Source organism: Perissodus microlepis, chromosome 13 (assembly GCF_051167445.1).
Source record: "Perissodus microlepis isolate ML-2025 ecotype Zambia chromosome 13, ASM5116744v1, whole genome shotgun sequence".
In the NCBI taxonomy this organism is placed as follows: domain Eukaryota; kingdom Metazoa; phylum Chordata; class Actinopteri; order Cichliformes; family Cichlidae; genus Perissodus; species Perissodus microlepis.
The window spans coordinates 21,378,349-21,393,811 of NC_140473.1; the positions used below are offsets into that span (position 1 = coordinate 21,378,349).

At 39.6% G+C, this 15,463-nt stretch overlaps 1 protein-coding gene across 4 annotated transcripts in view; it reads left to right on the plus strand.

Annotated features, from left to right (window-relative positions):
- The window catches only part of phactr2 (phosphatase and actin regulator 2), a 41,637-nt gene extending 26,593 nt beyond the window's left edge, over positions 1–15,044 (plus strand). For 3 of the 4 annotated variants that reach the window (XM_084948220.1, XM_084948223.1, XM_084948222.1), the window contains exons 2-13: positions 466–651; positions 1,494–1,568; positions 1,811–1,951; positions 2,910–3,158; positions 4,490–5,021; positions 5,239–5,417; positions 6,176–6,332; positions 6,698–6,753; positions 8,119–8,180; positions 8,481–8,618; positions 10,071–10,147; positions 12,892–15,044. In XM_084948220.1, the coding sequence (XP_084804346.1) occupies positions 466–651; positions 1,494–1,568; positions 1,811–1,951; positions 2,910–3,158; positions 4,490–5,021; positions 5,239–5,417; positions 6,176–6,332; positions 6,698–6,753; positions 8,119–8,180; positions 8,481–8,618; positions 10,071–10,147; positions 12,892–12,907 (1,868 nt within the window). In that variant the 3' untranslated portion in view covers positions 12,908–15,044. The remainder of the gene's footprint in view (positions 1–465; positions 652–1,493; positions 1,569–1,810; positions 1,952–2,909; positions 3,159–4,489; positions 5,022–5,238; positions 5,418–6,175; positions 6,333–6,697; positions 6,754–8,118; positions 8,181–8,480; positions 8,619–10,070; positions 10,148–12,891) is intronic. The other variant, XM_084948224.1, reaches the window with a different exon arrangement.
- The last annotated feature ends 419 nt before the right edge of the window (positions 15,045–15,463 follow it).

Here is a 15,463-nt window from a genome sequence, read left to right on the forward strand (position 1 = left end):
TTTGAGAGCACGTCAAGTAAAGAGGGTCCTTCACCTTCTCGGATCATTTCAGTTGAGTAATTTGAAGGGTGGGATTCAGGCTGTTCAGTATATCACAGAAGAAGAAGGAGTATTAGAAAGGCAGAAAAATCTGTTTTATAACATATAACACATGTGTACATCGTAGATGGCCTATACTTGTAGTATTGTGCAGTATGAAGGAGTTAAAAGAAACTAGTTTGACTGAAATTAAGGTCCAGTATTATTATTTTTATTTAAATTGGAAGTGTTGGTCTTGAGAATAAGAATCTCCTGTGCCCAGATGGCAGGATTATCTTTGCATATCCGTTGTAGGAGAGACCAGCTCTCCTAGAGAAAGGCTGCAAAGGCTTATGGATAATATGCAAATAGAAGGGCCCTGCCTGGGTTGCACGCTGATATTCCTTTTCTCCTATTTACATGCATTTCTGCTTGCGTGTCTTCTAGTTGAGGGACTGGAGAAATCAACATCTCTGGCCAGCTGCGACGTGGCGGTGGACAGCTCTGCCAATGCCCAGAATGCCCATGCATCACGGCAGCAGCGAGGCAAGCTGTCAACCCTGGGCAAACTTTTCAAACCCTGGAAGTGGAGGAAGAAGAAGACCAGCGACAAGTTCCAGGATCTTTCAAAAGGTAGGACGTCTTGTGTGTCCGTGTGTGGATGTGTATGTTAATGACACTGTGTCAACAAGCTGATGAGTCGCTTCTGATTTGTTCTCCTCAATCAAGTGTCTGGTCAATATCACAGATTGCATTTTTGGATTTGTGTGGAACATTACGCGTGAAATGGAGCACTGTTGCTCCCAGAAGAGCTTTAAAAGGAAAAGAGTGAATGGTTTGTTTGTGGTTCTTGCTGATTGATTCCTCAGGGGTTTGGCTGGGAAATAAAGAGAGACAGAGGTAAATACAAAAACCAGAGACTCTTTTCCTGAAAGCTGCTAGGTTTTATCTTTTGCTTTTCCTGTGTTTGTATGAAAGTTGTGTTCCTCTATGTCCCTTTAATGCTAGTGCTCAGGACAGTTTAGAAAACGGTAGGGGATATATAAGGTGCTAACTGGGAAGTAGAACTTCTTTCTTTATAATTAGATTATTTATTGGTGTCAAAGTTTTCTGGGCGGGGGGTCTGAGATCAGTACACAACCACATTTCCATGTCAGTAAAAGCAGATTGTGGTGATTTACAAATAATTTAAACACCACATTTATTAGAAAACAGTATAAAATATATTCACACAGTTGTTTATATATAGGATTTCATTTACTTAACATTATTTGGTCTCCTTTGTCACATTTTTCTTTTCTTAATGTGCAAAATGTTTACATGGGGTGACAGGTCTGGATTGTAGGCAGGCCCGTTTGTCACCCCGTCTCTTATTTCAACGTCATGCTGTTGCAAACCGTGCAAAATGTGGTTTGGCATTGTGTTGTTGATGTGTTCGAATAAATATATTGAACTTGAGCTTGTTGGTCTTTCAGTTCTAGAGAGAAAAATCTCCACTAGACAAACGAGGGAGGAGCTCATCAAGAAAGGAGTTCTCATCCCAGACCAAGGTTTGTCCTATGTCTCAGTCAAATCCATGCTCAAGAACACATTGAATGTAACACCTCTTCTTCCCCAAAATATGACATTTACTTATTACAGAGCAAAGCAATTCACCTTGTAAGACACATCTTAACATGTTTTTTATTGTTCTTTACACTTCAAAGCCTTTTCACTTTGTCACATGTTGTTTGTGTCATATCAGGAGATGGAGAAAATGACTAAAAAGCAGCTTTTATTTCTTCTCCCCTAGATGAACCAGTCATCAGTGAAAATCTGAACGGCCATGCCACATCCAGTTTGACGCCAGAGAAAGTCAAAGTCGACATTGAGTCTCAAGAAACACTGCGGGAGGAACAGGCAACTGGGCCGGTCAGAACTGAGGAGAAACCAGGTAACCTTTGGACCAGTCACAATATAACCTTTGTCATGCTTTGGCCTGTAATCCAGGGCTGGTTGGAGTCTCTAACCGTCAGATTGCTGTACTAGTTGAAGTTACAAGCCCAGGGTAACAGTCTTCCACCTGCATGTATTGAAGAATTATATATAGATGCATTGTTGTTATTTGTTTGAAAATTAAAGCAAGAAACGGTTGTCGCTAGAGACCTGCTAAATGCTGAGAAAACTTTACTCTTCTACAGAGAACTCACATTTTGTGGAATGTGGGGCTTTTTCGGCCCTTGAACTGTTCCATTTTTATATACTGGATCTAAATATTGTAGCTTTTTTTAGGTGCTTTGATGTCTTTTCCTCTGGGCTGTGGAATGCATTAGTATCTGCAGCAGCTTTCTGGTTGACATTGAACTCGCTGTGGGATCAATGAGCGGGTCTAATGTGTTCAGATAGATATTCCCATTATATCAGCCTGCAATAGGCATTCACAGTTTGAACAGAGCTGTATCTTCTCCTCCTAATGCCTCTCTCTCCCTGAGGAGACAGGCCACTGTTCTTGTGTCTGATGCTGCTTAAGTGTTGTGCTGTTTTCAACTCAACCCTGTTAGCATTGAACTTGTAGCCATTTGTTTGTTCATTTGTCAATAATCAGAAAGGCAAAGGCAACAAACTCTGTAAGTACAGCAACTGAACACACATACTATCGCCTACCCTGGAGCCTGGGAAGGTTAATGGGTACATATTATCTATCAGTTCTCTGGAAAAGCTGTACAAGAGCCCTTCATCATCAGCTCTGTCATACACTTTCTGTATCATTCATTTTCTCCTCTGTCTCTGCTTGTCCACCTCTCTATTTGTGCATCAGTTTGCACAGATCAGCAACTTTTATCTTGCTTCCAGCCTTTATATTAACCTTTAACTGCTGCACTTTTCCTTCCTACCCCCTCTCATCTATTTAGAAAGGTCTGATACTAAACCTAACACCCGGGCAAATCAGGTGCGACCTCGAGAGACTCAAGCTAAAAAACAGCCAAGCGCCACTCCGCCCGCATCATCCAAACCTGCCGGTGGCACCGCAGCCACGGCAAAGCACAAGGATGGTGCCTCTGGGGCTAAAAAGACAACTAAAACCACTGTCAAGACTGGGTCGTCCACACAGGCTAAAGCTAACCCCCCACGGAACACTAACACGACTGGTCGCGGGACTGGTAAGTTCAGATAGTTAGAACCGAAACCAGCTGGCCTGTCAGTGTTCATCCCTTCCCGCATGGAGAATGCCCTTCTCTCACTGTTGGAAGGAAAATAGGAGTCACTATTAAGCAGTTTGTTCCTTCTAAGCATGGCTTTATGTGCACACTCGTGCAAATGTTATTGAAGTTTCTGTCAAGTGGTTAGTATTTCCCCTTTTCTCCCTCTTCACGATGTGCTTTCCTTATAAAAAGCATTTCATTTACAATATCTGTCTGTTTTCTGAGAAAGCAGAAGTAAAGATTTATCTGTGAACCTCTAGAAATGTCTGCAGTGTGTGTGTGTGTGTGTCAGAGCTGCGCAAGAAAAGTGAGTGAGGTCAGTGTAGCATCGCCACTTTAAAAAGAAAGAGAGAGAGAGCAATCTGACGAGCTTGTGTGGTTTCACTAGCATGACGCCAGGGCATGATCATCCCCCTGCTTCCTGTGTATATGTGCGTGTGTGTCTGTGCTGCAATATATAGCATGGTTAAACGAAACTTAGAACACTGCATGTGATGTTCATGCAGTCCTTTCTGAGGATATTTGTGTCTTTTGTGGTGTGTTCAGGAAAGTGGTACAAACGTTGCTTCATTAATGTTTGAATGACTTCGAAATCCTAAGTTCACCCCCTCTCCTAAGGGTGTTTTTACCAGCACACAAAGACACTTCACATAGACTTGAAAAGATACTTTAGTAGTCAGTATATCCTTAGGTATTCTGTGTTTGTCACAGTTTTAATGGAGAAGATATGTTTAGATAGTTACTCTATTATGTTTAAGTTTAAGAGTTGGTAAATATTGGAATCCATATGTGCTGCATACACTTGGATTATGTATTAATCAAAAATGGTTACGTTTTCTGGCATTGCACAGCCTAAACAAAAAACGTGATACATTTGAAAAATAAAATTCAAGGCCGATCATACTTTAGGTGAAACTACTTTGATTGAAATAGAGAGCAAAAGTGAGACATCGCATTTTATACGCTTCAGTTTTATCCATGCAGCCAATCAAAATGTTTCACTTGAACAGAAGGTGTAAGACTACTAGCAATAGTTCCCTGGGTTAAGTAGCCAACAGCCATTAAACAGAATATAAACATTGCTTATATTTTGGGATGATTCTCACATTATCATACACATGTTATTAACTACATATATTACTGATGACATTTTTACTTTAAAACACATAAATATTTGTCTTTTACAACATAGAATTTGTATAAGCATATTATTAGGAGGTTTTTGTGCATGTCTTCAGAAAATAGAGCATCTAGAAAAACAAAAACGTCTGATTTTCTGTCTTCCTCAGCCAAGTCCTCTCATCCAAAGAAGACGGGATGCACAACAAAAAGCACCACCACCTCCACACCTCGTTCTCGTGCGTCAAAGGACACTGGCTCTGCAGCACAGAATGAAAGGACAGATGCAAAGGCCAACCGGAAATCAGACACTCCGACTTCATCGTCTGTACTTCAAAAAGCCTCTGCAGAGACTCTTAACCCACCTGGAGACTTAAAATCTTCTCCCCTTTCCTCAGACAACAAACCTATTTCATCTAAAGTCTCAAGCAATGACACAGGGGGAGCTCAGGGGGACTCTGTCCAAGATCCTAAATCTTCACCTGACGCATCGCGTGCAGGTGAAGATACCCATAAAGGTGCGGTTCCTGGAACCACAAGCCAGTCTTCTCATGTCAACACTGCTACAGAAAACACATCATTCGCAGATGGAGAGGCGCGCGGCAGCTCACAGAGCGATAAACAGGAGAGGACAAAAGAGGAGGGAGGAGGAGGTGGAACGAAGAAAGGAGAAACAGAGAATGTTGTTGAAAATAGCCGGAGGTACTGTAAAAATCTAGTTGGTACATGCAAGTTACTGATTGCTTGAATTCCTTATGTTCACTTTGACTGTATCTAAGTTTGATAGCATGCATTACAGTAACCTTAATGGAGTCACAAATTAATCTTTATATGATTTGCTGTTATATGAAATTAGATAATTGACAATAAAACTATTAAAATTTGTTTAGTCACACTGTTGTGTTATTGATTCCTGCAGGTCAGCAGAGGATGAAGCAGAAAAGCCGCAGCGACCCAGGGTAAAAACAGAGCAGGCCGAGGTGACCGTGATACCCGATAGGCCGAGAGACAGCCAAACTAGTGACTCTGATTCTGACGGACCAATCCTGTACCGGGATGAGGAGGAAGAAGAGGAGGAGGAAGACGAGGACTCAAACAGTATGTCACACAACAATGAAAAAAACAGTATGTTTGACAACAGTCACGTCAGCTGCAGAACTTAAAGAGAAGCTCACCTAAACAGCTCAACATGTCAGTTAGCAGGCGGGGTGTGATGTGTTTAAGAGGATGTAGTGCAGTGGGTCGATGGTTAGAACTGTTGCCTCACAACTAAAGAGTCCTGCTAGTCCTGCTACTATGGTTAAAACATATTTATTTTGCAAATAAATATGTTTTATATATATTTTACCTAATGACACATGACCTTTGGTTTTAATATAAGACAGCGTATCCTGATTCAGAGTTGTAGAACTGACCAGTAGGCCAGCAGCTCATGGCTACTGAATAGACACTTCCAGTAAAAGAATATGTCATGTCACCAGATGTGTATAAACCCTTGAATGGTTGCAGAAACACATCCATAGCTTTTGCATCCTGCTCAGCTGAAGGGCTCATTGCTCCCAAGATGAAGTGAAAGAACCGTTTGCAATCAGACTGTGAAGCCACCCAACTTGCTGTGACGGTGCAATGTTTGCTTCGTGCAGTCATGCTGTTAAAAATGTCAAAGATGCAACTTTTGCTTGCAAAACTAACCAGCACTGGTAAACAGCATTTAATCTGTTTATCATTACAATGGACTTTCTGTTGATGTTTCAGGTTTTTAAACGTCTCATTTTCTTCATTGCTTGTTCATTATGATCCACAGCTGATCCCCCGGAAGACTGTTACTAGCCGTGCCTGTTCTCTCTCTGTTCTAGCCTCTCTTGCCAGCAAGATCCGCCGACGAGACACCTTGAACATTAAACTGGGGAACCGACCCAGCAAGAAAGAGCTGGAAGAGAAAAACATTCTGCCACGGAGTTCAGAGACGGAGAGGCACGAGCTACGCCAGCAGATTGGCAGCAAATTAGTCAGGTACACTCAAACACACACATACAAAGCGGACTGTGAAAATGTGGCTAGGTGTTACTTTTTTCTCAAGCTTGGCATTGCTTTAGGATAACAACAGAGATTGTTGTTTATTTTTTTGGTGTAGCTGTGGGTGGTATACTGTTACAAATGATGCACATTAAAAATGTGTCCTGAAGTTTGGCCTTTTCTAACAGATGAGCCAAATTGGCTGGTGTTAAAACAGCCTTCAGATTCTCAGCAACAAAAGGTGTAAACAAAAAACAACATCTTAAGTGTTGATAATTTTGGATTTTTCTCTGCACAAGCCTGCAGAATTATTAAATCCATACCTGCTCGTAAAAAGAGTGTAAACAGTTTTCTCTTTTTAGACGCCTGAGCCAAAGACCAACCACAGAGGAGCTGGAGCAGAGAAACATTCTCAAGCGTAAGTGCACTCTTCAACAGAGGTGTGACGTGATACACCTTTTTTTTATGATCGTCATAATACTTTAAAGCACGAATTATGTCATTTCAGCTGCCCAGCCACAATCTGTTACTGCCACTTTCAGATCTTCAGATACGACCTTGCGTGTCTTATTAATCAGATGGATGAGACAGATATGTCTGTCTAAATTATGAATTACTGTCTTTTAGCAGCTTTGTGTCTCCCACGGTGGAGTGATGTGTTCAATCACACTGTGAGGGGATTTTCTTTGGTCATCATATACCGAAGTGATAGAAGCTGGTCTGAGTCATTCGTTTTCCAACGCACACTAACGAGCATGCTTGTCATGCTACTGAACATGAATAAAATAACCCTGCTAGCGGTTATGGTCTCACCTGTTTAGTTCAAATTTGTCATTCGTGCAGGCTTTTATGGTTTTAAGAATTGCCCATTACTTCAATCAGTATATTTGCTCTTGGTCTAACTGCACAAATGCATGATACCTCTTTCCCTATTATAGAATGATGATACTGCTTTATTGTAGGTGAAAAGAATGCCTGTATTCCCAGTCAATAGAACAGATATACACATAGTCCATACATGTAGTGGTTATATCCACATATATAACAGCGATAAGGAAGTTACGAAATATTGTTTCTGGTGTTCATCCCTTTGTGGGCAAGAATTTATCTACAAATAGATTCGGTAAAATTATATAATACTGTGTGTGTAATGTAATGTAAAAGTGTCAAGAGCAAGAGCAACAGCTTTACTGGGTATCTGTGTAACTTTATCCTCTGATTTAATTATTTTATTTATTTTTTGAAAGGTTGATTTGCAGACTTTAAAACGTTTCGGTCTGCAGCACACAGCCTCAGTCTCATCATAACACACGAGAAATAATGCAAGGCTCTCGTGTGTTCCTTTAAACACTGGAAGAGAAGTAACACTATGTATGTGTTGTGCTAGGAAAGAAGGATTAGGTGTCATAAATCCTGCATGACTTCTGTTTCAATCTGGATGAGACCACTAGATGTCACTGAGTTCTCCAGTGCCCCCTCACCAAGCTGTTTATATATATGTATGTGTGTGTGTGTGTGTGTGTGTGTGTGTGTGTGTGTGTGTGTGTGTGTGTGTATATGGTGCAATTCAATGAATATTTCACAAGAATATTTGCCGTTCAGATTTCATCTGATTTCCCTTTTTTCGCCTTTTTGCTTTTGTTTACGTAATGGCAGCCACACTGCTGCATAGCCATGCACTTGGCTTAATATTGCAAATTATAGCTTGTGTATATAATTAGATGCAGTAACTTGTTGCAGACATAGTAGGTGTGAAATCAATCTGCTGGTTCTCTACATGCAGAAAAGAATGAAGCAGAGGAGCAAGAAGCTAAGCAAGAGATTAAAAGGAGGCTCACGAGAAAGGTACTGTAAATTTTACACACACACACACACACACACACACACACACACACACACACACACATATACATACATAAGAGAACAGAAAGTACACAGCAAGTCTATATTTAGCTACTAATATGTTTTGCCCCACCTTATGAGTCATGGTAGTAGAAAGAAACTGTTTTATATAGAGAGATCAGGCCATCTAGTGGACACAGCTGGAACTGAGACATAAACCAAAATACTGGGAAGATCATTTTGAAGTTTAATATTTGATTCGACTGACTGTCTACTTTCTCCTCCTTTCTCATCTGTGTGTAGCTGAGCGTGAGGCCGACGGTGGCAGAGCTCGTTGCTAGGAGGATTCTTCGTTTTAATGAATATGTGGAGGTAACGGACGCCAAGGATTATGACAGACGAGCTGACAAACCCTGGACACGGCTTACTCCTGCTGACAAGGTACTGCTCTTGTAGACTGCTTTGTAATGCCTGATATAATTTAATTTATTAGGGCTTGATGAAACCTTTACAGTTTCTATTCAGGGTGAACATTTTGTGAATTTGTGATGTTGATTACTTTGGTGATTAGAGACTTAAAATATATGTGGACATGCAATCACACATATATGGCGAACAACCATCTGCTTTTATAGTGGTCTCGACTTCTTGGGAAGACTTTAGAAAAGATTTCAGATCTTGGCTGCAGGAATTTGAACCCACTGGGCCGTAAGAGCATTATTAAAATCAGGCACTAAATGTTTCCTGGCTTGCAGTCGCTGTTCCAGTTCATCCCAAAGGTGGTGGATTGGGGTCAGAGCTTGTGCAGGCCAAAATTCAAAAACCCATTTATGTATGGGTCTTAGTTTGTTGCAGGTTTTTTTCTAGTTTCAACAGGACGGCCTTCTGCGTACACAGTTGTGTTTCATATTATGGTCTTAAACCTCTCTGTGTGTTTATGCTTGATGATATACATGAAACTCACCTAGCTCAAACTAAGTCAGTATGTAACTGCATATATGTGCCATCTGCACTGTATGAATATTTAGCATGGCTTAACAAAATATCCTCACAGACAATAAAGACCCTCAAAGTGTGCAGTTTTTATGTCAAGGTTTCCCTCTGCTGTTGATGTTCAGAACTGCACAGCACATAAATACAGACCTTGAGACTTGCAGCCCACATCCAGTATATTCAATTTTAGGATATCTTCTCACATTCAGAGGGCAACAGGGAAAACGATGCATGGACAAACCAAAGTAAACTGTCTGCTTGCACATTTGTACAGTGAAATCTCCATCACCAGTCACACCGCAGACAGCCTTGGAGACATATAAATTATTTCTGATCGCACAAATCTAAACTCATTACTGTCAAATAAAAGAATGGACAGGCAAATAAAGCAAGCAACGTCTAACTAAATCCTTAACAACTTTAAAAATAAACCTCCGACTTCACAGCATCACCTGCATAACCAGGTCAAAAAATGGATGTACTTGATGTTACTGACGACAGACAAAACTAACTTTTCATGTAAGGCTTGAGGGAAGAGTTGGTTATAAACATTACAATAAATCCCTTTAAAATCATTATTTTATAAGTTAAAATGAATGAGAATAATCATTTGTGCTGCTGTGTACTTTGCTCGTATTTTTTAACCCATATACTATTAGTTCCGACTACTTCCCCGAAGCAAAGTCTGTAGCTGTGCAGATTTATGGAAATTATCTGTAAACATCTTAAACGCTCCAAATGAGAGCCCTTAAGCATCTGAACATTTCACACTGAAACAGCTCAAAGGCATCATGAGCTTACTTGGAAAAGGTGATTGGGGTGGGGGGCACAGTTGGCCTTGGTCTTCTAATGATGTTATTTTCTGTGTGTGTCTTTGTATGTGTGTGTTCTGCCCCCCAGGCTGCTATCCGTAAGGAGCTGAATGAGTTTAAAAGCCGAGAGATGGAGGTTCATGAAGACAGCAAACAGTTCACCAGGTACTTAAGCGGTCAATGGCATTGACCATTTAAGCCGACTCTGAAGCTTTATTAGCGCTTTATCACAGTAAATGCTGCTGTTTATTAGTCACATTGATCAATATTTATATTGTTCTAGTCCCACATTAAAGTCACGATATACTCCTGGGTCGACTCCAGTTTATTTACCTCAGGCACTAATTGACAATAAAGGTTAGGTTCCCTCTCTCATTTGTTATCGCTGTGCCGAGCCCACCAAAAAGAACTAATAAACCTTTCAATAAAAACACAACTAGCGCAAAATGTTTCAATATTTGTTTACATCCTCTTTCTGAACTTGTGAAATTACATAGTTGTTGATGTTTTTGAAAGAGAAGAGATGTTACTGCAACTCATGCAGAACAGAGACATTGAGTCACCGTCATTTCCTCATATCTTATTATACTTTGTTTTATGAATTTAGAGAAAATGAGAAAAAAAAACCCAGCAGTGGCAGCAATGTTTTTGCCTCAAGACTGTGTTAAATTGTTAAGGCCTGAGGGGCAGGTCATGCCATGGAGAAGAGTATAAAAGAGAAAGAAAAGTGCTTCCAGGGTGCAATTTTCCCTGTCTGACTTTAAAAATGCTATTAAAGGTGAGCCACAGAAGTCAAGATAACATTTAGGAACAAGAAAACTTTGATATAAAATGTACACGGGCTGGAAATGGAGGAAAAGCAGCTAGTGCACAAACATAGTCCACATGCAAAAGTCCTCAGAGGGGATGCCTTACCTGCAAATTCATTACAAAAGTCAATATAATGAGATGAGAATGAGAACACGTGCTTTAAGAAGACAAAGTTAAAACTGAAATCTTTCCAAAAGTATGTTTTGTAAAGAAATTAAAAAAAAAAAAAGATGAGCAGAACGCTTCCTTTCTTTTGAGTCTGACAATGGAAACATTTGAAGGAAGGTCCACGATTTTCCTTTTCCTTTGAGAAATCAATGAAATGCGTCATTTGTTCTAAGATGCCCAGAAATGTTTTTCCTTTGTGCCATATTTTTGAAGAGGGAAAAAAACCCTGTAGACTTGTGCTTTTCTGCAAGATTTCAATCCATTGTTAAAACACTTCAATTAAAATGCACCACAACCATTATCATTCTAAAGCCAGCAGCCGCAGCTCAAAGATAGAGGAAACTCGTGTTTGACTGTTTTTGCCTGATAACACGCTGAAACGTAGCAACGGTACATGATAAAACAATGTTCATATTATAATCTATCTCACTCACAGTGATGTGAATAAGTTTCTTTCTAGAGTCCAGTGAAAACTATCTACACGATTACTGCTTCCTTAGGAATTTAGAGGGTAAGGAGCAGCCAGGCTGAAAATCAAATGCACTTGATGAAGTGATCATCAACAAAGCAGAAGTTTGCTGGTGTGGAGCATTTAGATGTGTGTTAATAACACAATCTTTCATACAAATTCACCTGAAGATTCACATGAAAAGACCCAAGAGCTACACCTCAGACTCTACAGCCCTCAGCATGTTAAATGTTGAAGTTCATGACAGTACCTTTAGATAAAAGCTGAAAAAGTATGGCTTGTTTGGAATGGTTTCCAAGAGGAAGCCTCTAAAAGAACATGGCTTAGGTTTCCAAAGTTGCATCTGAACAAACCAAAGGACACACTGTCTTTTGCAAGGGAGCACAGTGGCATAGATGTTTGGATACATATGCAGCACATGTTTGTAAAAGGAATCTGAACCAGCTGTCCGTCTCAGCGATGGAGGAGTGAGAATTTGGTCTTGTTTTGCAGCCACAGTATCTGGGCACCTTACAGTCATTGAGTTAGCATTATGGAGTCAAATGTGAAACCATCTGTCTGGCAGTGTAATTGGGTCAATGCAGCAAGACAATGATCCCATAAAATTCCTCCACAATGATGTGACAGAGTGATAAAGTCATACAGAAAAACAAGTGTTCAAGTTATTGCTTCTAGGTAAGCATCAAGATAAGTTCAATGACTTTTAAAGATGATTTAAGATGGTGATATGTTTATTGAATGGTTAGTTTTTCTATAAGACTGCACATAATCCTTTTTTTCACATGACTATTTTTTGCTTTGTGGTCCTTCCCATATGCTTGTTTGCCATTCACCTAGGGACCATTTTTGATCCGACGACACCACAAGGATTACGCAGCTCAGTGCAGCCCTGACAGCTTAATGCTTAGCCATGTCTTCATTTCATTCTCATTCTGTTATTTGATGCCTCGACTATGTAAAAAGATATTACTATTAAGTGTCTACAGTCAGCAAAAAACTCACCACAAACTGCTGTTACCGACTGTCTTTGATCGCACAAACTACTCACAATGTAGTCTGACAAAGCATTTTGTAAACACCCACCTCCTGGAGTTAAAGATGTGGTCTGTTATGTGTGTTGGTTGCTTTGAATTCGGATGAGTAATTTGTATTTCTGTTAAAAAAGAAAAATACAAGTTTGAAATTCACATGAAAATTGGCAGCCCTAGTGTTCACTGAGCTTTGGTTTATATCGACAGCAGTTGGTTTAGTGTTTGAGAATTTTTCAAGATCTGAAAAGTGATTTCAGATGCAAGTTTCTTCCCAGGTACTGTGCAGGTCACTCCTCGGAGTGTCTGTCAGATTCTTGGTAAAAATTAAATTAGTAGAAATTGCTAATAAATGACAATACATTCATGTATTTCTATTATACTGTCTGTGTGTTTCTTCTGTTGTAAATAAACCTTTGTGTCTGTGTTTTCAGATTTCATCGGCCCTAAGTCTCCTCAATGCCCCGTCGACGTCAGCGCCACAAGCTCTCTGGTCCACATCTCCCAGCAGGCTCAGCTCAGTCCACTTCATTCTGGAACTCAGTCGACCTTTTTCACAGCGGACTTTTTGTCTTGTCGCAGCAGGAAAAGCACAGGTGTACTTTACAACATTTAAACGTGGCTGTGTTTCGTTCGGGTTAACCAGTTCCAAAACCTTGGATGTGCGCTCATACTTTAGAAGAGCGATTGATAGGAAGGTGACACTCGCTTCACCTGCATTTTTCCTACTGAACCACATCGGAATATCTTATGTAAAAAAGCTCTGTTGCCCCCGATGAAACTTTTAAGTCTATCATAACATCTGTGTGTGTTTCATGGCAGCCATAAAACATTTGCACATATCCAATGTCAGGATAGTGGCGTGTATTGTGCTCAGATTAGATTTATTTATTGTAGAGTATCAGAACCAGCTGGTACACAAAATATTTTGTGTATTTCTTTTTTTTTTTTTTGTATGTTTTTGGTCAGCCCTGTAGTAGTGAATGTGAGTGTACTGTAGAGTTTGTGTCCTTGCCAGGGTTTGCCTTGTCAGTAACTGACAAATGGCCAAATATGGGCAACTTCCTAGTACAGGAAGTGGGGTTGATTGGATAGTTTCATGCTGATGTCAGTGCCTATGTCACAGATCACAGGAGAGGAGAGGCAGTTTCCTCTGCTCAGATGTTCCCCTCAGAGATGAATCAGAAATACTGCAGTTCATTTTTTTAAAAACATGCTTTAAGTTCTGCCACTAGAGGTCGCTGTATCCTAAGAGTTACAGAAGACAACGGTGCACATAGCTGAAGAATAACCACAAGTGTTATATTTAAAACTGCTAAAGCTGAGGGAGCCACCTGAGGCTTTAATTTTGAAGTGCAAATCCCATTATGGCCACTTCTAATCCCTCAGCACACTTTCCTGATGATACATGATGATAACATATCACCATGTATTCTCTGCTGGGTTATGAACCTCTAATCACAAAGTGCTGGGCTAGCTGTTTAGGAGATGTACTCATTGTTTTCTTACTAGTTCTATTACAGGCTTTTGGCTGGGGTGCTTTACTTGGCTCTTTATTTGGTGCCAAAGATAAAGCAGGAACCTGATCGTATGTAGGTGTCGGAACACTTACAGGTTTCATTTTGTTGGGTGGACTACGTAGAGAACAGGCACTGAGGTTCAGCACTAGTAATGAACTGCCCTCTTCTTTCAGAGAGTGAAAGAGTGCTTTAATTTTCATTTCCTTGAACATGCTTTTGCAATTTAGTCAAGTGACTTTATTTTTAGAACACATTTAAAAAGAAGAAATGTTGACATGAGTGCTTTGTGACTTTTGTGATTATATCTTTACATCTAGCTTTAACATGCATCTTGAATCCAGCAAAATTACCTAGTGTCATTACATGTTTTTTTTTAACCATGAATCAGATTTATTCGATGGATTTGTTCCACTTTTTGGAAAGTTAATCTCCAGCCATGTTAATTATTTCGATAAGAAATTATCAGTTTAGATCATTATACAGTTTTGGTCAATCATTGGGAAAATGTTTCAACTTTCATGTGGTTGAATAGATCCCATATTGAACGGAGTGAAGAGGATTTCCTTTGTTTAAATGTGGAGCTATGAAGCATCTAGTGTGTGGATTTGTGATTTTCTTTAGCAATCTGGCTCGGGTGGTTTGGTAACTATTGGATTTTGGGGGATTTGTGGATTTGCTGCCTTTACGTGCACTGCCAGATACTTGAGATGCATGTTTCGGAAAAATGTAGAGGATCCATTAAAAGTGTTTTCTTTCTCCGAGAATGCCAGAATGTTTGTCTGAGCTTTAGTAATATTTTTGTCCCATGCCTACTCGAGAAGAGCGGAGATGTTGGCTGTCGAGTGATTGACAGATAGAGCTTGCTGACCTCCAAAAGACGGTGTTCTCATAATAGAGCCCCAACCTCCACAAACACTCGTCATTCTTCCAAATAGTAACTGAAAAGGGCAGATTGATTGTTTCCGCTTCTGAATGTGCGGGGGTTGTAAAGTGAAAAGATGTATAGCAATGAAAAAGAAGCAACAGTATTCATGTTGATGTCTAAGTTGTTGTTCATATATATATACATATATATATATATATGTATATATATGTATATGTGTATATATATATGTATATATATGTATATGTATATATATGTATATGTATATATATGTATATGTATATATATGTATATGTATATGTATATATATGTATGTATATGTATATATATGTATATATATGTATATATATGTATATATATATACATGTACATATATATGTGTGTGTACTGTACAGAATGTATAGCAAGCATGTGCATACATTGGTATGACTTTTACTACCAATATAATATGATACAACTTTTATGTGAATGTTTTAAAATCAAATTGTGTTGGTTTTTTTTTAAATATTTTTTGATACCCTCTCCAGACACTGATAAAGAAGTGATTACAGCTGACCTGAAAGTGGTGCTTTTTAATCAATTTATCAAGCACAGTCTTTAATA